Genomic DNA, 25803 nt, shown 5'->3' with positions numbered 1-25803 from the left:
TGCCATATATATATGCCATATATATATGCCATATATATATATATATATATATATATCACATTTTCTTTATCCATTCATCCATTGATGGACATTTGGGCTCTTTCCATACTTTGGCTATTGTTGATAGTGCTGCTATAAACATGGGGGTGCATATGTCCCTTCGTAACAGCACACCTGTATCCCGTGGATAAATGCCTAGTAGTGCAATTGCTGGGTCATAGGGTAGTTCTCTTTTTAGCTTTTTGAAGAACCTCCATACTGTTTTCCAGAGTGGCTGCACCAGCTTGCATCCCTGCCAACAATGCAAAAGAGATCCTCTTTCTCCGTATCCTCGCCAACATCTGTTGTTTCCTGAGTTGTTAATGTTAGCCATTGTGACAGGTGTCAGGTGATATCTCAGTGTGGTTTTGATTTGTATTTCCCTGATGATGAGTGATGAGCATTTTTTCATGTGTCAGTTGGTCATCTGGATATCTTCTTTGGAGAAGTGTCTCTTCATGTCTTTTGCCCATTTCTTCACTAGATTATTTGTTTTTTGGGTGTTGAGTTTGATCAGTTCTTTATAGATTTTGGATACTAACCTTTCATCTGATGTGTCATTTGCAAATATCTTCTCCCATTCGGTCTGTGACCTTTTAGTTTTGCTGATTGTTTCCTTTGCTGTGAAGAAGCTTTTTATTTTGATGAGGCCCCAGCAGTTTACTTTTGCTTTTGTTTCCCTTGCCTCCAGAGACATGTTGAGTAAGAAGTTGCTGCAGGCAAGATCAGAGGTTTTTGCTTGCTTTCTCCTCGAGGATTTTGATGGCTTCCTGTCTTACATTGAGGTCTTTCATCCATTTTGAGTTTATTTTTGTGTATGGTGTAAGAAATTGGTCCAGGTTCATTCTTGTGCATGTCGCTGTCCAATTTTCCCAGCACCACTTGCTGAAGAGACTGTCTTTATTCCATTGGATATTCTTTCCTGCTTTGTCAAAGATTAGCTGGCCATACGTTTGTGGGTCCATTTCTGGGTTCTCTATACTGTTCCATTGATCTGAGTGTCTGTTTTTGTGCCAGTACCATGCTGTCTTGATGATTACAGCTTTGTAGTATAGCTTGAAGTCTGGGATTGTGATGCCTCCTGCTTTGGCTTTCTTTTTCAAGATTGCTTTGGCTATTTGGGGCCTTTTCTGGTTCCATACAAATTTTAGGATTGTTTGTTCTAGCTCTGTGAAGAATGCTGGTGTTACTTTGATAGGTATTGCATTGAATATGTGGATTGCTTTGGGTAATATCGACAGTTTAACAATATTTGTTCTTCCTATCTAGGAGCATGGAACCTTTTTTTTTCATTTTTTGTGTCTTCTTCAATTTTTTTCATAAGTTTTCTATAGTTTTCAGTGTATAGATTTTTCACCTCTTTGGTTAGATTTATTCCTAGGTATTTTATGGTGTTTGGTGCAACTGTAAATGGGACTGATTCCTTGATTTCTCTTCCTGTTGCTTCATTATTGGTGTATAGAAATGCAACTGATTTCTGTGCATTGATTTTATATCCTGAAACTTTGCTGAATTCATGAATCAATTCTAGCAGTTCTTTGGTGGAAGTTTTTGCGTTTTCCATATAGAGTATCATGTCATCTGCAAAGAGTGAAAATTTGACCTCCCCCTGGTTGATTTGGATGCCTATTATTTCTTTGTGTTGTCTGATTGCAGAGGCTAAGACTTCCAATACTGTGTTGAATAAGAGTGGAGAGAGTGGACATCCCTGTCTTGTTCCTGACCTTAGGGGGAAAGCTCTCAGTTTTTCCCCGTTGAGGATAATATTAGCGTTGTGTGTTTCATCTATGGCTTTAATGATCTGGACGTATGATCCTTCTATCCCTACTTTCTTGAGTTTTTTTTTTTTTTTCAAGAAAGGATGCTGTATTTTGTCAAGTGCTTTCTCTGCATCTATTGAGAGGATCATATGGTTCTTGTCCTTTCTTTTATTGATGTGGTGAATCACGTTCATTGTTTTGTGGATATTGAACCAGCCCTGCATCCCAGGTATAAATCCCACGTGGTCGTGGTGAATAATTTTCTTAATGTATTGTTGGATTCCGTTGGCTAATATCTTGTTGAGGATTTTTGCATCCATGTTCATCAGGGAAATTGGTCTATAGTTCTCCTTTTTTACTGCGGTATCTGTCTGGTTTTGGAATCAAGGTAATGTTGGCTTCATGGAAAGAATTTGTAAGTTTTCCTTCCATTTCTATTTTTTGGAACAGCTTCAAGAGAATAGGTATTAACTATTTCTTAAATGTTTCGTAGAATTCGCCTGGAAAGCCATCTGACCCTGGACTCTAGTTTTTTGGCAGATTTTTTATTACTAATTCGGTTTCCTTACTGGTTATGGGTCTGCTCAAATTTTCTATTTCTTCTTGTTTCACTTTTGGTAGTGCATATGTTTCTAGGAATTTGTCCATTCTTCCAGATGAAAAGGAACTTTCTTCCAGAGAAAATGAGTTAATGAGGTAGAAAAATTGAAATAAAAAAACATAAAATGAAAAATATTAAAATTAAAAATTAAAAACACACCCACAAACAAAAATTGAATAGATGATGCTAGAACCTATGTGTGTTTTCATCTGGGTGACGAAAGTGGTTTGACAGATTAGAGGGAATAAAAGGGTCGGGAGGGAAATAAAAGGAAATAGTTTGAGAATTTTAAAAAATGAATACACTGAAATAGACTAAAATGAGATGATGGGGGTAAACTAGAATTTGAAAAAATATACACGAAAGTAAAGAATATAGTAAAAAATTAAAGAAAAATATTTTTAATAAAAATTAAAGGTAATTATGATTTTTTATGTATTTAAAAAAAATAATGGAAATGAAAAAGATAAAAAAGTAAAGAAAGAAAAAAAGGAAAAAAAGGAAATCGTATGAAATTTGAAAAAGTGAATACATTGTAGTAGACTAAAATAAAATGATGGAAGTAAAACAGAATTTGAAAAAAAAATACACAAAAGTAAAAAATATAGTAATAAAAATTAAAGAAAATATTTTTAATAAAAATTGAAAATAAAAATGATTTTTTTATCTTTCTGTATTCAAGAAAAAGAATTGTAAAAGAGAAAAAAAAGAAAGAAAATTGAATAGATGATACCTGCTTAACAGATTGAAGTAAGACTTATATTGATTTGTTTTCCCCTAGAAGTCAGTCTATGTAGCTCTTTATAGTCCATAAACCAGTCCAGAGGTGAGACTTGTAGTCTTGAAGAGCAAAGTTGGCCCAGTTGGGCGGGGCTCAGTGTAATAGTTTTGCTCTCCACTAGATGGCGCTGCTAGCCTACTGGGGTGGATTGTTGCACAGCAGTGGAACAGCTTTTTCCCGTGTGGCCTGAGAAAGTCCCAGACCCCACTCTGTTCCTGGGGATTTGCCTTTCCCACCAGAGCACCACCAGATATCAAACTGTGGAGTTGCAGCCTTTGCGCTCCCCTTGTTTTCAGTCTTAATGGAATTTAAACCCTCCCCTTTCTCCTTTCTCCTTTCTCCTTTTTTAGTTTATTCCCTGTGGTTGTTTCCAATTTTCCACTTTCTCTCCAGCTGCTTTTGGGGAGGGGTGCTTTTCCCGTATTCTACCCCCCTCCCCAGTCTCTGTCCCCTCTCCACCCGCAAAAGCAGTTCCCTAACTTTTGCGGCTTCTTGTTCCCCAAATTCACCTCTCCATGCTGTGTACCTGATGAATTCTGTGGTTCGGGTTGTGTAGAATGTGTTAATCCTCCAAATAGTTTTCTAGGTGTGAAGGATGGTTTAGTGTTGGTCTGGTTGTATTTCATGGACACTAGACACACAAAAAACTTCCATGTTGTTCTGCCATCTTGGCTCCTCCACCTGTTACTAATTGTTTTATGTGTTGTGGGTGTTCAGGTTGGGGCCATAAATGCTTACAATTGCTAGATCTTCTTGTATAGTCCTCTGTCTTTCATATAGTGCTTTTCTTCATCTGTTTTTACTGTCCTTGGTTTGAAATCTACTTTGTCTAATATAAGTATGGCAACTACAGCTTTCTTTCTGTACCCATTAGCAAAATAAATCATTCTCCACCCCATCACTTTTAGACTTTAAGTATCTTTAGGTGTAAAGTGAGTCTCTTGTGGGCAGCATATAAATGAGTCTCTATTTTTTAAAATATATTTTAATGCTAATTCAGTGTCAGGTCATTACTTTTTTTAATGTTTTATTTATTTTTAAGACAGAGAGAGACAGAGAATGAGTGGGGATGGGGCAGAGAGAGAGGGAGACACAGAATCTGAAGCAGGCTCCAGGCTTAGCACAGAGCCCCACGCGGGGCTCGAACTCACGAACTGTGAGATCATGACCTGAGCCCAAGTCAGACGCTCAACCAACTGAGCCACCCAGGTGCCCCGAGTCTCTATTTTTTTAAATACATTCTGATATCCTGTATCTTTTGATTGGAGCACTTAGTTCATTTACATACAGAGTGATTATTTATAGATATGAATTTAGTGCTATTGTATTACCTGTAACTTTGTTGTTTCTGAAGGTTTCTTTTCTTTCTTTCTCTCTTTCTTTCTTTCTTTCTTGGCTTTGTTGTTTTGTCTTTGTTTCCCACTCAAAAAGTCCCTTTTAAAATGACTTGCAGGTCTAGTTCAATGGTAATGAAATGCTTTGGATTTTGTTTGTCTGGGAAACTCTACATCTCTCCATCTTTATGAATAATAGCATTGCTGGATACAGTATTACTGGCTGCATATTTTTATAATTCAGTTCATTGAAAATATCATGCCATTCCCTTCTGGCTTACCAAGTCTCTACTGTTAAGTCTGAAGCTAGCATTATGGGGCTTTCTTTGGAAGGGGATTTCTATTTCCTTCCTGCTCTCAGGATGTTTTCTCCATCTCTGTATTTTGCAAATTTTATTATGACATGTCTTGGTATTGGCCTGGTATTGTTGACGCAGATGGGAGTTATTTGTGCATCCTGGATTTGGATGTTAGTTTCCTTCCTCAGATTAGGGAAGTTTTCAGCTATAATTTGCTCAAATAGTACTTTCCCCCTTTCCCCCTATCTTCTTCTAGGATTCCTATTGTATGAATGTTATCATGCTTTATGGAGTTGCTGAGTTCCCTAAGTCTACATTTGTGATCCAAGATTTTTCTTTTCCACTTTCCAGTTTTATTATTTTCCATAATTTTATCTTCTATATTACTTACTCATTCCTCTGATTCTTCCAGCCTTGTGGTCATTACCACTAGTTGGTTTCATATCTTAGTTCTAGCATTGTTTATTTTACACTGACTAGTTTTTAGGTCTTTTATCTCTGAACTCCCTTGTGTCTTCTATGTTTTTCTTAAGCCCAGCTAGTATCCTTATGATTATTGTTTTAAACTCTATTTCAGACATTTTACTTACCTCTATTTTGATTAATCCTCTGGCCATGAACTCTTCTGTTCTTTTTATTGGGATAAATTCCTCTATCTTGTCATTGTTTGCAAGTGTCTGTTTTCTCTGTATTAGGAAATCTTGTTTTGCCTCTTGCTCCTGAGAGTAATGGCTATCTTAAGAAATGTCATATACTCACCAATGGCCTGGTGTTTCAAGAAGTGTTTCTGGTGTATGCTGTGTGCACTCTGCTATTGTGTTTTGGCTGCTCTTTCCCTCAGGTCGGTCCTCTGCAGAGTTTCCCTTTGCATATAGTGGGGACTTCTTGGGCCTTGTCCAGTGTGTGGCAAATTTTAATGTGATGTGTTTTGGCCTGTTTGTTAAAAAAAAGGCTAGATCCAATATCCACTAGATCTGAAGATTTGCAGCAGTTAATAGCATACTTGGTGCAACATGGGTATTTGTGCTGGCTTTCTGAGGAAGTGGCCCAGTGCTGCTCTGGATCTCAGACACACTTGCCCTCATAAAAAAGCACCTTCAGAATGCAGAGGGGTAGGGTTGGTTTAAGCAGATCTAGCATCTACTGTGGGTGCAGTGTTGCTCACTGAAGTCAGTTTATGCTGATTTGCAGGGCATAAAAATGGAGTCAGTCCCAAGAGAGGGAAGTTCTTGCCATTGCTATTCAGGAAGCTCTCACAGAAGGGTCAGTCTCCCCTGGTGTGGCCCAGGTTTCTTTCAGATCCCTGCCTTCACCCTGTGTCTGAACCATCTGAGCATCTGGCGAAACAGTGCTCCTGTATTTTATCTCAGGTACACCAGCTGGGTTTCAAATCTCCACATTTTAGAGACCTGGCATGAGTCAGAACCACATTGATCTTCTGGAAGGAGGTAGTTCTCACTGCACTGAGGCTAGTGCCAGTTTGTCCCCAGTGGACAGTGGCATGATTGCAGGGGCTTGGGGCTCATGATAAAGTTCAGCAAAAAGCCAGAATCCAGGTTAGCTGCCCTCAGTATGCCATTCTGTGCCTATGCTAAAAAAAGAGGCAGCTTAATGGCACCAAACGGCTCTTTTATCCCTTGACAAGCAGTGCCGTCTCTCACAAATGCACTCCAGGAAGGGGAATTTTCTCCTAATGTGATTCAGGGGATCCTCAAAACATGTTGTCTGCTCCTGGGAAACTGCTTTCCTACTCAGGTGTACAACTATGCTTGCCAGTGTGAAACCCAGCAATGGCACAGACTTCTAAAACCAGAATTTGAGCTCCACTGCATATAAAAATTTGCAAAAATCACCTCTCATGTTTTCTGAGTCAGTGGTTTTGGGTGTTTTTATTTTTCATTTTCTTTTTTCTTCAATTTATACTAGGATTATTTATATGTATTTATTCATTTATTTATTTTATTTATTATTATTTTTTAACATTTAAATTTTAGTTAGTTAACATAGAATGCAATATTGATTTCAGGAGTAAGAGTGTAATTCAACACTATGTCATATGTAACAACACCCAGTGCTCCTCACAAATGCCCTTTTTAATACCCATCACCCATATCTCTACTCCCACCAACCTCCTTCCATCAGCCCTCAGTTTCTTATCTATTATTAAGAATCTCTGTGGTTTGTTTCCTTCTCTTATATTTCCTCCTTCCAATGTGTTCATCTGTTTTCTTTTATAAATTCTACATATGAGTAAAATCATATTGTGTTTACCTTTCTGTGGCTGGCTTATTTTGCTTGCATAATGCATTCTATCTCAATCCACATCATTGCAAATGGTAAGATTTCATTATTTTTGATGGCTGAGTAATATCCCATTGTGTGTGTGTGTGTGTGTGTGTGTGTCACACCTCACTTCGTCTTTATCCATTCCTCAGTGGAAGGATATTCGTGCTCTCTCCATAGTTTGGTTACTGTTGATTATATTGCTATAAACATCAGGGTGCTTGTACCTCTTCCAATCTTCATTTTTTAATTCTTTAGGTAAATATTTAACAGTACAATTACTGGATCATAGGGTAATTCTATTCTTAGTTTAGCTTAGTTTAGCTTTTACTGTTTTTAGGAATCTCCATACTGCTCTCCTGAGTGGCTACAGCAGTTTGTATTCCCAGAAACACTCAAGAGGGTTCCCGTTTCTCTGCACCCTGCCAACACATGTTCTTACTTGTGTTGCTAATTTTAGCCATTCTGACAGGTGTGAGGTGAAATGTCAAGGTACTTTTGATTTTCATCTCCCTTATGAGGAGTGACATTGACCATCTTTACATTTGTCTATTAGCCATCTCTATGTCTTCATTGGAAAACTGCCTATTAACAACTTCTGCTCATTTATGAGCTGGACTGAATGTTTTTTGAGTGTTGAGTTTGATAAGTTATTTTTTTGGATACTAACCCTTTATCACATGTTGTTCAAAAATATTGCCTCCCATTCTGTAGACTGCCTTTTAGTTTTATTGACTTGTTTCCTGTGATTTGAAAAAGCTTTTATCTTGGTGAAGTCCCAATAGTTCATTTTTGCTTTTGCCTCGTTTACCTTCAAGGACATGTCTAGTAGGAAGTTGGTGTGGCCGAGGTCAAAGAGGTTCCTGCTTGTGTTCTCAAGGATTTTTATGGTTCCCTGCCTCACTTTAGGTCTTTCATCCATTTTGCATTTAGTTTTGTGTATGTAGCAAGGAAGTGGTTTAGTTTCATTGTTCTGCATGTTTTGTGGTCCAATTTTCCCAGCACCACTTTTGAGAGATATTTTTTTACCATTGCATACTATTTCTGACTTTGTCAAAGATTAATTGACCATAGAGTTGTGGGTTCACTTTTGGGTTTTCTATTCCTTTTCATTGATCTATGCGTGTATTTTTGTGCCAGTACCATACTGTCTTGATAACAACACCTTTGTGATATAACTTGAAATATGGAATTGTGAGCACTGGGTGTTATATGGAAACCAATTTGATAATAAATTATATTTAATAGAAAATATGGAATTATGATGCTTTAGTTTTCTTTTTCAAGATTACTTTGGCTATTCAGGGCCTTTTGCAGTTCCATACAAATTTTAGGATTGTATGTTCCAGCTTTATGAAGAATTCTAGTGGTATTTTTATAAGAATTGCATTAAATGTGTAGGTTGCTTTGGGTAGTATAGACATTTTAACAATGTTTGTTCTTCCAATCCATAAGCATGGAATGCTTTTCAATTTCTTTGTGCTTTCTTCAATATCTTTCCTGTTTTCTATAGCTGTCAGAGTACAGATCTTTTACCTCTTTAGTTAGGTTTATTCCAATGTATCTTATTGGTTTTTGTGCAATTTTAAATGTGATTGATTCCCTTATTTCTTTTTCTTTTACTTCATTATAGGTGTGTAGAAATGCAACAAATTTCTGCACATTGGTTTTATATGCTGTGACTTTGCTGAATTCAGGTATTAGTTCTAGCAATATTTAGTAGTCTTTCAAATTTTCTACATAGAGTATTATGTCATCTGCAACAGTGAAAGTTTGACTTCTTTCTTGCTGATTTTTATGCCTTCATTCATTCATTCATTCATTCATTGTTATCTAGGACTAAGACTTCCAGTACTATGTTAAATAGTAATGCCAATGATGGACATCCTTGTCTTTTTCCTCAGCATAGTGGAATGGCTCTCAGTTTTTCCCCCTTGATGATGATAATTGCTGTGGTTCTTTGTTATAAGGCTTTTATGCTTTTGAGGTATGTTTCTTCTACCCTTATTTTGTTCAGGGTTTGTATGAAGAATGGATGTTGTATGTTTGTCAATTGCTTTTTCTGAATCTATTGACAGGATCATATGGTTCTTATCCATTCATTTATTAATTCTTTGTATCACATTTATTGATTTGCAAATATTTAACGAGCTCAGCAGTCCATGAATAAATCCCATTTGATGATGGTGAATAATTTTGTAATGTACTGTTGAATTTGATTTGCTAGTATCTTGTTGAGAATTTTTGCACCAATATTCTTCAAGGATATTCACTGGTATTTATTATTTTTAGAGGGCCTTTCATTTTGGAATGAAGAAAATGGTGGCTTTGCAGATTGAGTTTGGAAGTTTTTCTTCTATTTCCATTTTTTTTTTTAACAGTTTGGGATGTATAGATAGTAACTATTCTTCAAATGTCTGGTAGAATTCCTTTGGAAAGCCATCTGGCCCAGAACTCTTATTCATTGGGAGATTTTTTATTATTGATTCAATTTCTTTTCCGGTTATGGGTCTTTTCAAATTTTCCCTATGTCAGTTTGGCAGTTTGGTATTAGTTTCTAGTAATTTGTCCATTTCTTCTAGATTGCCTAGTTTGTGGGCATATAATTTTTCATAGTATTCTCTTATTATTGTTGTTATTTCTGTGGTATTTGTTGTGATCTCTCCTCTTTAATTCATGATTTTGACTGGTCGGTTCCTTTCTCTTTTGTTTTCAATAAATCCGGGTAGGTGTTTAAAACTTTTCTTAATTCTTTCACAAAACCTGCTTTTAGTTTTGTTGATCTGTTCTACTGTTTTTTTTCTCCTATATTGTAACATTTCTTCTTTAATTTTTATTATTTCCCTGATTTTTCTGGCTTTAGAATTTATTTGCTGTACATTCATAGTTTCTTTAGGTGTAAGGCTAGGTTGTGCATTTGAGACCTTTCTTGCTTCATGATATTGGCCTGAACTGCAGTATGCTTTCCTATTAAGATTGCCTGTTCTTGGTTCCAAAAGTTTGGAACCTTAGGGGTCTGACTGTGGCCCTGCCTACCAAGTTACACCTGACAACACAGGGGAAGTGTCCTGTGGATTGGAGCCACCGTAGGGACTAGCCAAAATGATGAAATAGAAGAATTCTCCTCAAAAGAAACTACAGGAAGTAATGACAGCTAATGAATTGATCAAAAAATTATTTAAGCAATATAATGGAACACGAATTTAGAATAATAGTCATAAAATTAATTGCTAGGCTTGAGAAAAGCATAGAGGACAGCAGAAAATCTATTGCTACAGAGATCAAGGGATTAAGAAATTGTCAAGAGGAGTTTAAAAAATGCTATAAATGAGGAGCAAAATAAAATGGAGGCAACCATAGCACGGATTGAAGAGGAGAGGAGAGAATAGGTCAATTAGAAGATAAAATTATGGAAAAAGAGGAAGCTGAGAAAAAGAGAGATAAAAAAACCCAGGAGTATGAGGGGAGAATTAGAGAACTAAGTGATGGAATCAAACTGAACAATATCTATATCATAGGAATTCCAGTAGAAGAGAGAAAGGGGATGAAAGTGTACTTGAAAAAATCATAGCTGAGAACTACCCTGATCTTGTAAGGAAAAAGGCATTGAAATCCAAGAGGCACAGAGAACTCCCTTCAGACGTCACTTGAATCGATCTTGTGCACGACATATCATAGTGAAACTGGAAAAATACAAGGATAAAGAGAAAATTCTGAAAGCATCTAGGGATAAACAGGCTCTAACCTACAAAGGGAGGCCCATAAAAGTAGTGGCAGACCTATCTACTGAAATTTGGCAGGCCAGAAAGGAATGGCAAAAAATCTTCAATGTGAAGAACAAAACAATATGCAGATGAAAATCTTTTATCCAGCAAGTCTGTCATTCAGAATAGAAAGAGAGATAAAGGTTTTCCCAAACAAAAACTCAAGGAATCACCACTAAACCAGCCCTACAAGAGTACTAAGAGGGACCTTGTGAGTGAAATGTTGCAAGTACCACAAAGTACCAGAGACATCACTACAAGAATGATACCTACAGATATCACAATGACTTTAAACCCATATCTTTCAATAATAACATTGAATGTAAATGCAGTAAATGCTACAAACAAAAGACATATGGTATCAGAATGGATTAAAAAAAACCAAGACCCATCTAACTTCTATCTACAAGAGACTCATTTTAGACCTGAGGACACCTTCAGATAAAAACTGAGGGGATAGAGAACTATCTATCATGCTACTGGAAGTCAAAAGAAAGCTGGAGTAGCCATACTTATATCAGACAAACTAGACTTTAAATTAAAGGCTGTAAAAAGAGATGAAGAAGGACATTGTATAACAATTACAGGGTCTATCCATCAGGAAGAGCTAACAATTGTATATGTCTATGCACCAGATTCAGGAGCCCCCAAATATATAAAACAATTAATCAAAAACATGAACAACCTTATAGATAAGAATGTGGTAATTTCAGGGGACTTTAATACTCACTTACAACAATGGATACATCATCTAAGCACAGGATCAATAAAGAAACAAGAGCCCTGAATGATACATTGGATCAGATGGACTTAACAGATATATTTAGAACTCTGCATCCCAAAGCAACAGAATATACTTTCTTCTCGAGTGCACATGGAACATTCTCAAGATAGATCACATACTGGGTCAAAAAACAGCCCTTCATAAGTATAAAAGAATTGAGATCATACCATGCACACTTTCAGACCACAATGCTATGAAACTAGAAATCAGCCATAGGAAAAAGCCTGGAAAATCTCCAAAAGCATGCAGGTTAAAGAACAACCTACTAAAGAATGAATGGTCAACCAGGCAATTAGAGAAGAAATTTAACAATATATGGAAACAAATGAAATTGAAAATACAACAATGCAAATGCTTTGGGATGCAGTGAAGGCAGTCCTGAGAGAAAAATACATTGCAATCCAGGCCAATCTCAGGAAACAAGAAAAATCCCAAATACAAAATCTAAGAGCACACCTGAAGGAAATAGAATCAGAACAGCAAAGACACCCCAAACCCAGGAGAAGAAGAGAAATAATAAATATCATAGCAGAAATAACCAATATGGAATCTAAAAAAAACTGTAGAGCAGATCAATGAAACAAAGAGTTGTTTTTTTGAATACATACACAAAATTGGCACACCTCTAGCAAGGCTTCGCAAATAGAAAAGGGAGATGACCCAAATAGATAAAATCATGAATGGAAGTGGAATTATTACCACCAATCCCTCAGAAATACAAGCAATTATCAGGGAATACGATGAAAAATTATATGCCAACACCCTGGACAACCTAGAAGAAATGGACAAATTCCTAAGCACTAACTGATTGGAAGAATAAATGTTGTTAAAATGTCAATACTACTTAAAGCTATCTATACATTCAATGCAGTCCCAATAAAAACTGTACCTTCATTCATCTCAAAGCTACAACAAGCAATCCTACAATATGTTTGGAACCACAAAATACCCTGTGTAGCCCTGTGTAGTAATTTTGAAGAAGAAGACCAAAGCGGGAGGCATCACAATCCCACACTTTAGCCTCTCCTACAAAGCCGTAATCATCAAGACAACGTGGTATTGGCACAGAAACAGACACATCGACCAATGGAATAGAATAGAGACTCCAGAATTGGACCCACAAAAATATGGCCACCTAATCTTTGACAAAGCACGAAAGAATATCTCATGCAAAATTGACAGTGTCTTTAACAATTGGTGCTGGGAGAACTGGACAGCAGCATGCAGAAGGTTGAAACTAGACCACTTTCTTATACCATTCACAAAAATAAACTCAAAATGGGTAAAGGACCTGAATGTGAGACAGGAAACAATCAAACCCTAGAGGAGAATGCAGGAAAAAAACCTCTCTGACCTCAGTCTCAGCAATTTCTTACTTGACACATCTTCAAAGGCAAGGGAATTAGAAGCAAAAATGAACTATTGGACCCTCATGAAGATGAAAAGCTGCTGCACTCCAAAGGAAACAATCAACAAAACTAGAAGGCAACCTACAGAATGGGAAAAGATATTTGCAAATGACATATCAGACAAAGGGCTAGTATCCAAAATGTATAAAGAACTTACCAAATTCCACACCCCAAAAACAAATAATCCAGTGAAGAAATGGGAAGAAAACATGAATAGACACTTCTCTAAAGAAGACATCCAGATGGCCAACAGGCACATGAAAAGATGCAAAATGTCGCTCCTCATCAGGGAAATACAAATCAAAACCACACTCAGATTCCACCTCATGCCAATCAGAGTGGCTAAAAGGAACAAATCAGGAGACCATAGATGCTGGTGGGAACCCTCTCACTGTTGGCGGAAAAGCCAACTGGGCAACTGGTCTGGAAAACAGAGTGGAGGTTTCTCAAAAAAATTAAAATTAGGGGCTCCAGGGTGGCTCAGTTGGGTGAGCATCCAACCTCAGCTCAGGTTATGATCTCACAGCTCGTGAGTTTGAGCCCCACATCAGGCTCTGTGCTGGAAGCTCAGAGCCTGGAGCCTGATTCTGCTTCTGTGTCTCCCTCTCTCTCTGACCCTAACCCAGTCTCATTCTGTCTCTGTCTCTCTCAAATATAAATAAACATTTAAAAAAATTAAAAATAAATCTGCCCCATGACCCAGCAATGGCATTGCTAGGAATTTACCCAATGGATTCAGGAGTGCTGATGCATAGGGGCACTTGTACCCCAATGTTTATAGCAGCACTTTCAACAATAGCCAAATTATGGAAAGAGCCTAAATGTCCATCAACTGATGAATGGATAAGGAAATTGTGGTTTGTATATACAATGGAATACTACTTGGCAATGAGAAAGAATTAAATATGTTGGATGGAATTGGAGAGTGTTATGCTAAGTGAAATAAGTCATACAGAGAAAGACGGATACCATATGTTTTCACTCTTATGTGGATCCTGAGAAACTTAACAGAAGACCACGGGGAGGGGGAGGAAAAAAATGTTAGAGAGGGAGAGAGCCAAACCGTAAGAGACTCTTAAAAACTGAGAATAAACTGAGGGTTGGTGGGGGATGGGAGGGAGGGGAGGGTGGGTGATGGGCACTGAGGAGGGCACCTGTTAGGATGAGCACTGGGTGTTGTATGGAAACCAATTTGAAAATAAATTTAATATTTAAAAAAATAGAAATATAAAAAAAGTCACATGGGATTGTGTTGTGTGTGTATGAGGGGATAGCCAGCCCTACTGTCACAACTTCCCTTTCCTAACTGTGAGTTGTTCAAAATTAGACAACTGAATTCAGACCTGTGTGAAAATCAACCATGAATTTTATCCTAATACACTTACTACCTCCCCTTTTCAAAAATGAGAATATTGAATGTACCTCCTCAGATTATGGCGATCATTAAAATAAAAAAAATGAAGGTGAAATATTAAGCAAAATGCATAAACTATTTAATGAACAAAAAACATTTTATGTTTATTCTTACTGTTGTTATTTATAGTTATTTTATGGTATTAAACTATTTTTACTCCCCTCAATGAAGGTTTAACTAATTCATCTTATGTTTTGTTTTGTTTTTTAATTTTTAATGTTTATTTATTTATTTTTGAAAGAGAAACAGAGCATGAGAGGAGGAGGAGCAGAGAAAAGGAGAAACAGAATTCAAAGCAGGTTCCAGGCAATGACACCCCTCACTTTATGCTTCTTAAAGTGACTATAGAAATAAAATATTTAATGAAATTCCCCTTTGATCAAAGTATGGCCTGGGCGCCTGGGTGGGTCAGTCGGTTGAGCGTCCGACTTCGGCTCTGGTCATGATCTCACAGTTTGTGAGTTCGAGCCCCGCGTTGGGCTCTGTGCTGACAGCTCAGAGCCTGGAGCCTGTTTCGGATTCTGTGTCTCCCTCTCTCTCTGCTCCTCCCCTACTCAGGCTCTGGCTCTGTCTCTCTCTCTCTCTCAAAAAAAAAAAAAAACAACAACAACAACAACAAAGTATGGCCATGTGTAGAGGAACAAACAAGGTTTAAAATACAATAAATTTTTGACCTCAATTAGAAAAGTTGAACCATGACATTCAGGTTTCAGAAAAAATTCCTCAACTAGCCCTTCTAACATCTGTAGGTGCCGTTTCAAAAATACTGCAGAAGCCTGTAAAACTGGATCTTTCCAGTATCTCTGATATTATTTTAACTTTATTATTTCCCTTTCTCATTTATGTGAGATAGAGAATACCATTTTGATTAAAATGTCATCAAAAAAGTTCTGAAAGGCAGGTTAAAATTAAGCAAAATAACAAAGCGAAAAAGATAACCCTAATTTCTAAACTTCATATTTTAAACTATTGTATTAAATTACATTTCTTATTTTGTTGCTAGTTCTTTGCAGAGGACATAAATATAAATTTTAAAATATAGAGTTGTATTAATAAATATATATTTATAAGTATTTTCTTTGCAAAAACAACAACCTCCCTAAAGATGCCAAATTTCTTGGCTGCAGATGTATATATATATATGTGTATGTATACATATGTATATGTATATGCATACATATGTATGTATGTACGTATACATATGCATATATATATTTCTTGGCTTATAGGTATATAATGATTTACTGGTACAAGTTTAGAAATATACACTGAAAAAAATACTAGAACCCTATGTTCTGTAACCTATTTTTTATCCTTGCTCTTTAGGCAAAAAGTATTTACTAGGGAAGAATGTAGCAGATTTTCAAGACACGATAACACCAATGGAATTGAAATATATTATGATGCATAATCAAAGCAAATAAACATATAAACTTTTAATCCAAGCCCAATGGATACTGAGGAAGAGATGTTTTATAAAAGTATCAATTTTAATGAAAATAATCTTTGAAAATGGAACAAAAGCGGTTTTCCAGAAAAACATAGCAAGTAAACCAAATGTAATTTTCTTTAAAAATTTCCAAATAATCTTATTAACATCATATTCTGTATATTATGTTTTTTCCCCAGTATGAAAATTGATAGTTCACAAAGAAAGATGCACATATGGGCCGTGAGTTAATACGGAAATCCTCAGGAACATTAATAATTAGGAAAATGTAAATTGAAACCAAAATGAGTTAGTCTATCCATGCTAGAATAGCGAAAATGAAAATGGTTGACAGTACCCACAATTGGTACCAATTGGAGAAAGTGGCATTCTTGTGATTTGCGGCTGAGCATGTAAAATTGAGCAAACATTTTGTTGCATTTCATACTAAAATTTTAGTCATGCATCTACCAAGTGAAATAAACATATGTGATCACAAAAAGGAAGTTAAAGTTATTTTAATCAAAATAGTTCCAGATTGAAAATAGCTCACATATCCATCAAAGTAGTAGATAAACAAAGAGCAGTAGATTCAGAGATGGGCATATTATTTAGGAACAACAACAAAAATAAAGAAGAAAAAACTGCTGACAGATGTAAATTGTGGTAGAATCTTTAAAAACATATTAAATCAATAAAAATAAAAATAACCAAGTTATTAAAAAATACCTATTTTATGTTTTCATGGAAGCAAAATTCTAGAACAGACCAAATTATAGGACAGAGATACAAGTGTGACTAATTGTTGTATCTGGGTTGAGTGATTTTACTGGAAAAGTGCATGAAAAAAAATTCTGATCTGGTCAGAATTGCCTTTTACTAGTGGGCTAAATCCAAGTTGTTGACACTGGGTGAATAGCAAGCTTCAGAAGTGAGCATTCTAGTGTTTGTAAGTTATACCACAATTAAAAACAAATTAACAACTAATGTTGAAAATTGTTTGACTACTTGGCTCATTCTTTGAACAAATATTTATTGTGTGGTGTGATGTAAAAGCGTTTTAATGATTTTGATTAACAGACTTTTAACAATCCACAATTTGATGTATTCATGAGAGCATAGTAAAAGATCCAAACTATGGAGGCCTGTCAGAATTTCAAAGTAAACTAGTAATGGATATAGATATAATACATATATACCTTTTCTCTAGAAAATCCTACACAGTCACTTTATACAGACTTTAAATTTAGAGTAAATCTATGTAATCTTAACCCTGACTTAAGGCAGAACACTGACCCATACACTTTCTCAAGGCACCCTTGACTTCACTGTTTCTCAGACTGTAGATGAGGGGATTGAGTACAGGGGTGAAGATAGTATAGAACACTGACACTACTTTATCATGGTGAGCTGACCTGTAGGATTTGGGTTGCATACAGGTAAAAATTGCAGCTCCATAAAAGAGTCCCACCACAGAAAGATGTGAGGAGCAGGTGGCAAAAGGCTTTTTGCGGGCTTCTCTAGAATGCATCTGGAGAACTGCAGCAAGGATGAGACTATAGGAAATCAGAATGAGAGAAAATGGGACCAGGAGCATTAACACACAGCATACGTACATCACATACTCAAAGACAAACGTGTCGGCACAAGCTAAACCCACCAGAGTAGGGGCCTCACAGAAGAAATGATTGATCTCATGTGCATCGCAAAATGGAAAACTCAGGGTAGCAGCAGCCTGCATGAGCCCATCAGCTGCCCCCAGGACCCAACACCCCACAGTCATTTTCAGGCATAATTGCCAGCTCATGAGGGCTGGGTATCGCAGTGGGTGACAAACAGCCACATACCGGTCATAGGACATGGCTGCTAAGAGGAAACACTCACCCCCTCCTTAAGTTAGAAGGAAGAATATCTGCAACCCGCACTCAGCAGGGGAGATGGACATCTTTCCAGTCAAGTAGTTAGTAGCCATTTTGGGCACAATGGTAGAGACCAGCATCATGTCCATGAGGGAGAGTTGACTCAGTAGGAAGTACATGGGTGTGTGGAGCCGGGCATCTTGGTGAATCAGGAGAATCATGAGGGCATTTCCCACTAGGGAGGCGAAGGCAATTGTGAGAACCATTGCAAAGAGAAATAGATGGGCTTCTGTGTGGTTAAAGAGTCCTAGGAGAATGAAATCAGAGGTGGTGTTCCCATTTTTCATGATTTTCAAACTGGAAATGAAGAAATAGATGACAGTTTTCATCATTTGCAGTGCTCCATTTGAATTACATATCTGAAAATAATAAAACTTATTTCAAATATTTTATTTGCCATTTTCAAAATATTTTAACGTGGACATAAATTTAATTTCAACTTTTTCCACTTTTTCTTTCTTTAAAAGTTTCAAAATAAGTACCCTTTATTAATTGGCATAATGAATGAATTAATTCATTAATTAATTGACATAATGAAAATTTTTTGGTAAATTACAATAATATGAAGTGTGTCTTTGTACCACAGTCAGCAACATATGTGAGCAGGAGGATATTTTTTACATAATTTGTAATTTATGTTTGTGTTTTGCCTTATATCATGCATAGTCAATATTCTTAGGAGCTGAGATAAATCAGTTTGTTTTAAATATATAAAATCAAGGTCCTTGATATAAGAGTTACACATGTAAAACATATTAAAATCAGATCATCTTTATTGATATCATTTTATTATGGAAGCCATTGTTTTTCCAAACAAGAGGACTTACATTTTCAGGTCTAGGAACTAAAATACTGAGTCTGCAGAAAGAAACATAGCTTAATTTGGAATTGTTAGTGAATTAGTTTAACAGTAATGGCTTTAGAATATTTCCCTTAATGTGACACTGCAATACTAAATGCAGATTTTAATTAAGAAGACACTTTGTATAATCAAATGAAATTGTTCCCCTCAAAGTCACAGAAACACAACTTTACTGAGTAAGGAAGAGGAGGTAAATATTTTTCATTCTTCACCCAACCACAGAGGTAAATTCTCTTCAGTCAGAAAGGAATCTAATCTTTAAAGGCCTTTTCATCTCTGATTTTGTCTAGCTTGTTGAATAAATAATAGCTGCAGACATGGGGATACTCATTATTTCTCCAAGATATTGTATACTTCAGGGAAATTATATAATAAAAGGACTCCACCTCTTCCATGGACAATTCTCTTTGCCCTCACTTTACACAGGCATCCCTTAATTGAATGCCATTCAGGATGGATAAAGGCAGTGCAAAAGGCTTATTCAGCCTCTAACTCCAGTTCTTCAGCATCATTACTGTACTGGTAGTATTCTACTTGACATTTTTAGTTGATCATTTCAAAATTAGACATGTTGAAAATACATTTCCTCCTGTTAAATGTATTTTGCATTTGCTAAAATTCTGTGATCTCCACATCCTTGAAACTCTAACATGCAGTCTATACCTCTAGTAACTAAATGAAATCTCTAAATATAGAGTTCAGTATCACTTTCCTGAAGAACTTCCAAATCCTTCTATGTAATTTATTTGACATGTAGGTTATTATTTTCCATCCTCCTATTGTTGAAGATTGACAGAACATTAAAACTATTTGAAAAGCAGTAGGCATCTTAGTAACTGTAGGGTGTTGGACAAGCCTCTTAATTCTTTGCTACTATCTTACTTATTTTTTAGTGTACTGCCAGTAGAGTGGCATTAAGTATTTTCACTTTGTTATATAATCATCACCAATATTAATCCCCTGGAAAATTTTCATATTCTCAAACTGAAACTCTTGTATCCATTATATAATAACTTCCTTTCCTTATTCTCACAGCCACTGGCAAATGCCATTCTATCTTCTGCCTCTATATATTTGACTAACTTACATACTTCAGATAAGTGGAGCTATGCAGCAGTGTGTGTGTGTGTGTGTGTGTGTGTGTGTGTGTGTGTGAAAGAGAGAGAGAGAGAGAGAGAGAGACAGAGAGAGATTGGCTTATTTCATACAACATAAAATCCTCAATGTTCATCCATGCTGTAAAATGTGCCAGAATACTCTTCCATTTTGAGGCTGAATAATATTACTTTGTATGCCTAAACTACATTTTACTTATAAACTCATATCAATAAATGTCTATGGACATTTGTGTTTTTTCCACTCCAGTCATATACTTAAGTAACTATTTAATGGGATTTTGAGTTACGGATGCTCATTATTGGTTATTTTGATTGGATATATATATATATATGGCATAAAAATATAGTAATTTGCACTAAATTTTGCTTGCATCATGCAAGATAAGTGTATGCGTTTTGAGAGAATAATTACAGTTTACATGAGAATAATCACAGTTTTCTAGGTTAAAAAATGCATTTCTTATCATCATGTTTCTACTTGTGGTTAAGTGTATCTTTAAATGTGAAATGGGGCACCTGGGGGCGGTTCAGTAAGTTAAGCATCTTATTCTTGATTTCATCTCAGGTCATGATCTCATTGTCTGTGAGATCGAGTCTTGCATCCGGCTCTGCACTGTCAGCACAGACAGTGCTCCCTCAATCTGCTCCTCTTCTGCTATCATGCATATGCTCTTTCTTTCTCTCAAAAATGAACATTAAAAAATGTGAAATAATTAAGTCTTTGTTTTTCAAAGGATATAAGTGATAGCTATACACTTTCTTTCTGGTGAAATAAATATATAAAAAACAATTGTCATAATCCTATTGACTACTTAGAACGCTCATAGTGTTTAGATTACTTAATGGAAAAATCAACTAAACATGTCAATTAAATACAATGAATAGAAGTATTTATATTTTCCTAAGATGTGATGATATTTATTTATATGTTTAATTAAAAATCTTATCTGGGGTGCTTAGGTGTCTCAGTCAGTTATGATGTCATGATGTCACAGTTCATGAGTTCCAGCCCTGCATCAGGCTCTCTGCCATCAGTGCAAAGCCTGCTTTGGATCCTCCATCCTCCCCTCTCTCTGCCCTTCCCCTACTCTCTCTCTCTCTCTCTCTTTCTCTCTCTCTCTCTGTCTCATACACACACACAAATAAGACTATTTGCCATTAATTGGAATGTTTATAAATTTACACACATAAGATTATAAAGAATAATTTCTAAGAAAATTCACTATGGATATAAAGTGCAGTGGAAACTTATATGAGGAATTAACTTAGCTTGCAAGTAAGATATCTACAATGGTATTTAATAGAATGATGAAAACTCAACATTGACTAGTGTGGCAATATGAAAATTTAATACTGTGAAAAATAAACACTTTTTTTTCACCTTTGATATATGGCTTGATAATATTAGAGGTTTTTGGTCTTTTTATCTGTTTCCCTAATATTTCACTTAGAATGGTGGTAAAATTGTGATATCATTACTTTAAACCACAAACTCATCTCTTTTGTAATACTATTAGAAGGCACAAATACATCTTCTCTTTTCTCTCATAAAATAATCAGAATATTTAGGAGGTTATCTAGAATTTTCCCTTCTGTATTTTTCTGATCCCCATTGCCATCACTTACTATTAAAAGTATGACTCTTCTTCCCCAGGATACTGAGATCAATCAATTCTTTCTGTACAAAATAAAATAGTAACAGATAAATCATTTATTTGACTGAATTGACAGGTTAGTACAAGAGTTTTAATCTTACTAAGCTAGCATTAATTTTAGTTCTTTGGATTGTAGGTTAAATAACAATGGATTTTATATGTAAAACTGTATACAGGATATAGTATTACTATAGTTTTCTGGAGTGCAAAATCCATTAAAAATACTAAATATTAAGAGATTAGTGTGATCTACTCACATAAAATTATGACTCCCAGTAGGCTGAATCTGCATCCTCTTTGAGCAGCATCACCCTAAATACCTCTTCTAGTCTGGCCACATCAAACTTGCTCATATCATTGTCTACTGTGACCTATTAAGGGGATCGCCCTCTTGATATCTTTTCTAAAAATACCTTCTTATTAATATGCCAATGCTGCATAAGTCTGACTCTTTCCATGACAATGGTATTTAATTGTTACAGATTTTAGATATTTCTAGAACTTAAATATAATTTCCTCTGCCCTTTCAGAAAGTCATGATTCATTAAAATAAGAGACAACCATTTACAAGGAAAAGTAAAATGTACATAAATGATCTTGGAAAGGGATGACTATTTAAAATACATTAAAGAGTAGATTTATCTGATTCTGACATTACTTTTTAAAATTTGATAAGGAAGAAAGATTAAAGAATTTGTGTTAAGAGACAAGCTTTTGTTAAAGATAGTAATTAAAATGATGAAATGTATATATGGAATTTAAGAAACAAAACATATGAATATGGGGGAGGAAAGAGAGACAAACCTTAAAATAGGCTGTTATGTATAAAGAATAAACTGAGGTTTGCTGGAGGTGAGGTGGGCAGGGTGACAGATTAAATGGGTGATGGCTATTAAGGAGGGTACTTGTGATGAGCACTGAACGTTGCATGTAAATGATGCATCACTAAATTCTACACCTGAAACTAATATTACACTGTATGTTTAACTGCAATTAAAAAAAAAGACTTGAAAAAGAAAAAGAAATGTGAAATTCATTTTGAAATTCAGCTATTTTTTGGAACTTAAATTGACAGAATCTCTGTGTTCCATAAGTTTCAAAGTTTATATCTATATCATTGTGGGGAAATACGTTCAAGAATTCCTTATACTTAAATAAATGGGTTAAAAAAAAAAAGCTTAGGGTGGAAAACCACCGCCACAGGGGAAAAAGCACCCAAGGTTATTTAGTGAGATTTATAATGCAATCACAAGTAACTTGTTATATTACCTGCAGGAAACTACTTTACATCGGGTGCCAATATACTTTGATCACAACTTCAAACTCCACTTGCCCCCCAGACCCTTTGCTTCTTACACACTGAAGTTAATTACTATCTGATTGTTTCCTTCTGCACATTCACCACATATGCAAAATCTTGAAAGTTCAATAAATATGAAGATGAAACCCCTGCTGGGGGCTCTTGTCTCCTGCCAGAGATTGGCCTTTCTTGTATTCGATCCTGTGTCTGCTCTCTTAATGGACAAGAAAACTTCAGACAAATAGTCTGAGACATATTATGTCATTTTTATTTTAGAGTTTATGTTTCTTTGTATTTAAATAATAAAACAAATGGGGTGCCTAAGTGGCTCAGTCGGTTGAGTGTCCAACTTCGGCTCGGGTCATGATCTTGCAGTTTATGAGTTCAAGCCCCACGTCGGGCTCTGTGTTGACAGCTTAGAGCCTGGAGCCTGCTTCAGATTCTGTGTCTCCCTCTCTCCCTGCTCTTCCCCCACTTATTCTCTGTCTCTTTCTGTCTCAGAAATAAATAAACATTAAAAAGTTAAATAAATAATAAAATAAATGATAATTGAAACTAACCTACAACAGATTGCATCTGTTGTGCCAATTAAATTTCAGTTTGATTCTATCTGAGTTGTTTCTTCATATTTTATCAATGTTTGGAGTTTAGTTTCTGGGAAAATCTTGGTTCTTGGATTCATTTTTAACACTTCTGTGACTTTGAATTTTGTAAGAGTAAATATAAGTATCACATTCTACACCTGTTAATATATGTATATATAAAATACATGCATCGCAGAATATTTCATTGGAAAAAGGTACATCTGGACAAGAGTGTGTTTTAATTGCTTACTCCAGGTGATCTGTAATAATTGGTATTTTATTTGTTTATAAAGAGAGAACATCATAGATTTTAAATGTGCTTATGCCTTTGGATGTTGAGTAGACTTTTTTCAATGTATATAAAATTATAAGTTCCCAGAGAACATGATAATGAAGATCACAGAAGCTTCATATCAAGAAAAAAGTGGAAATACCTTTCAGAACTCCATAAGAAAACTGAAATCACAGTGAACTGGGATGTCTACATTGAGATGCATTTAGTATTATTTTTAATTATGTGGGAAAATTTAAAGAAACCAAGAAATTTTGTACTAGACCTTAATCTTAGCAAGAATAGGATGTATTGTCCACCACTCCTCCTGAAGAAATGTGGGATGGAATTTCCAAACATCACTAAAACAGACTGTGTGGAAAAGTCCATCTAACAAGTGCTCAGACCTGGCCAGAGTGCAAAACCAAGAAGCCAGCAGGATAAAATATTCTGTTGTTATCCTACCCATGCACAGAAAACATTTCATGATGTTTGGGACACAGACTCTGAGACAGAGATAGGTATGCAAGAAGTTATTGTGGAGTTTCCTTAGGAATAAGTCCCTAAGAATGAAGGAAGCAGAATTGGGCACAGGGAGATGTTGAACTGTCTTGCAGTTATAACAAAGTTATCAGCTACCCCAGGAGGAGTTCTAACATGTTCCTTCTAAGTTGTCTTGCATAGGGAAAGGGGTTCCTCTTGTGCCCCAACAAGAGCATTGGTAGGATGTGGCCTGTCCTCAGGGAGCATGGCCTTGGCCTAGGCAGTGTTCCTCAAACAAGAACAATTCCTTGATAAAGACTTAGTTGAGGGTGTCTGATACTAGCACTCCTATCAAATGGGTAGCAATTTAGTCTTGAAAGGGGAAGTGGAATATGGGAGCACAGAATAGTGAAGTGGGTATTCCATGGGTTACACTCAGCCAGAAGTCAAAATGAAGGGAAACCTTAAATACCATTCACACAGTTTTATGCCTGCACATAGAAAGTAGGTCAGGTGATTGGTGTGCACATAAGACAACCAAGAATAATGACCAATTCTCAATAAAATTATGGTTTTCTTCCAATATAAGATACAAGGTAATTTGGAATTTGCCCACAAAGACTATGCTGGTATGTGGAGCTCAATACATCTACTGGCATTCCCAGGTTTTGGTTTAGAAGAACTGTTAATATGTCTCTTATAAACAAACATTGGTACTCAATAAGTAACCTGGAACTTTATTCAGAAGAGCAAAAGTAGATGTGATGGAGAGCACGAATTTCCCATATGGGTCAACTGTAGTGAGAAGGGCATTTCATTACAAAACAGAGTCCTCTAAGATTAGCTCAGATGCTGTAACTAACAGCTCTCAAGAGATATCAGGATTTTGCTTTCCCTAGGGTGTCTTGCTCTGTGCATTGCACCATCTCAAATTTCTATGTTGGATACCCTAACTGCAAATGAAGAGGGATTTGGGGATAAGAATGTTATAGAAGTAATTAAGGTTAAATTAGCTCGTATTGGTATGGCTTTGATTTAAAGATTAGTGTGCTTTTGAGGGATACCAGATATAATTCTCCTTCTCTTCATAATCATGCAATGCCATGTGAGGCGGCTTTCTGTAAAATAAGAAGAGAGGTCTCACTGGGAGCCAAACTGGCCTGTAGCTTGATCTTAGAATTCCTAGCCTCCAGAACTTGTGAGAATAAATATCTGATATTTAATCTACCCAGTCTATTGCATTTTTTCATGTAAGCCTGATCTGACAAATCCATTCTTCTATGTAGGTGCAAGTTTCTTTGGAAAAGGATTGATATATAGTGCCCACATACAATTATTGTGGCATTGTTGGACCTTTCTTCAAGGTGAACTGGTGACTTTTTAATTGGATAAATTCTGGGACTGAGTATGGATTCCAAATAGGAGATAAGAATTTAATTTTTCCTGATGACAACTGTCATCTGATTTCACTCGTCAAGTCTTTATTTTTAATTAATTTTATAAATTAAGCAATATTCCTGGTGGCTGCACATATATCTCAGCTTAAGAGTATCAGCGTCCATGTCCCTTTTGTAACCTATGTTCACTATGCTTTTAAAGTGTTTATGGCACCAGTTGGTCCATGTTATTCCTGTGTAATTTCTTTACCACTTATATATGTAGCTCTGGTTACACAGCAATATATTTGTCCATTAATTTTGGCCAAAACGGGCAG

At 36.0% G+C, this 25803-nt stretch overlaps 1 protein-coding gene across 1 annotated transcript; it reads right to left on the bottom strand.

Moving 5' to 3' along the window:
• Positions 1–16633: 16633 nt before the first annotated feature.
• LOC106974671 (olfactory receptor 2T8-like) lies at positions 16634–18169 on the bottom strand. The gene is given in 1 exon segment (XM_015071955.3): positions 16634–18169. A coding segment is annotated over 1 exon segment (984 nt). The 5' UTR covers positions 18149–18169; the 3' UTR covers positions 16634–17164.
• Between the last annotated feature and the right edge of the window lie 7634 nt (positions 18170–25803).

This window comes from Acinonyx jubatus, chromosome A1 (genome assembly GCF_027475565.1).
Source record: "Acinonyx jubatus isolate Ajub_Pintada_27869175 chromosome A1, VMU_Ajub_asm_v1.0, whole genome shotgun sequence".
In the NCBI taxonomy this organism is placed as follows: domain Eukaryota; kingdom Metazoa; phylum Chordata; class Mammalia; order Carnivora; family Felidae; genus Acinonyx; species Acinonyx jubatus.
Note: the sequence above shows the minus strand (reverse complement) of the source record. Positions and strands in the feature narration are given on the sequence as shown.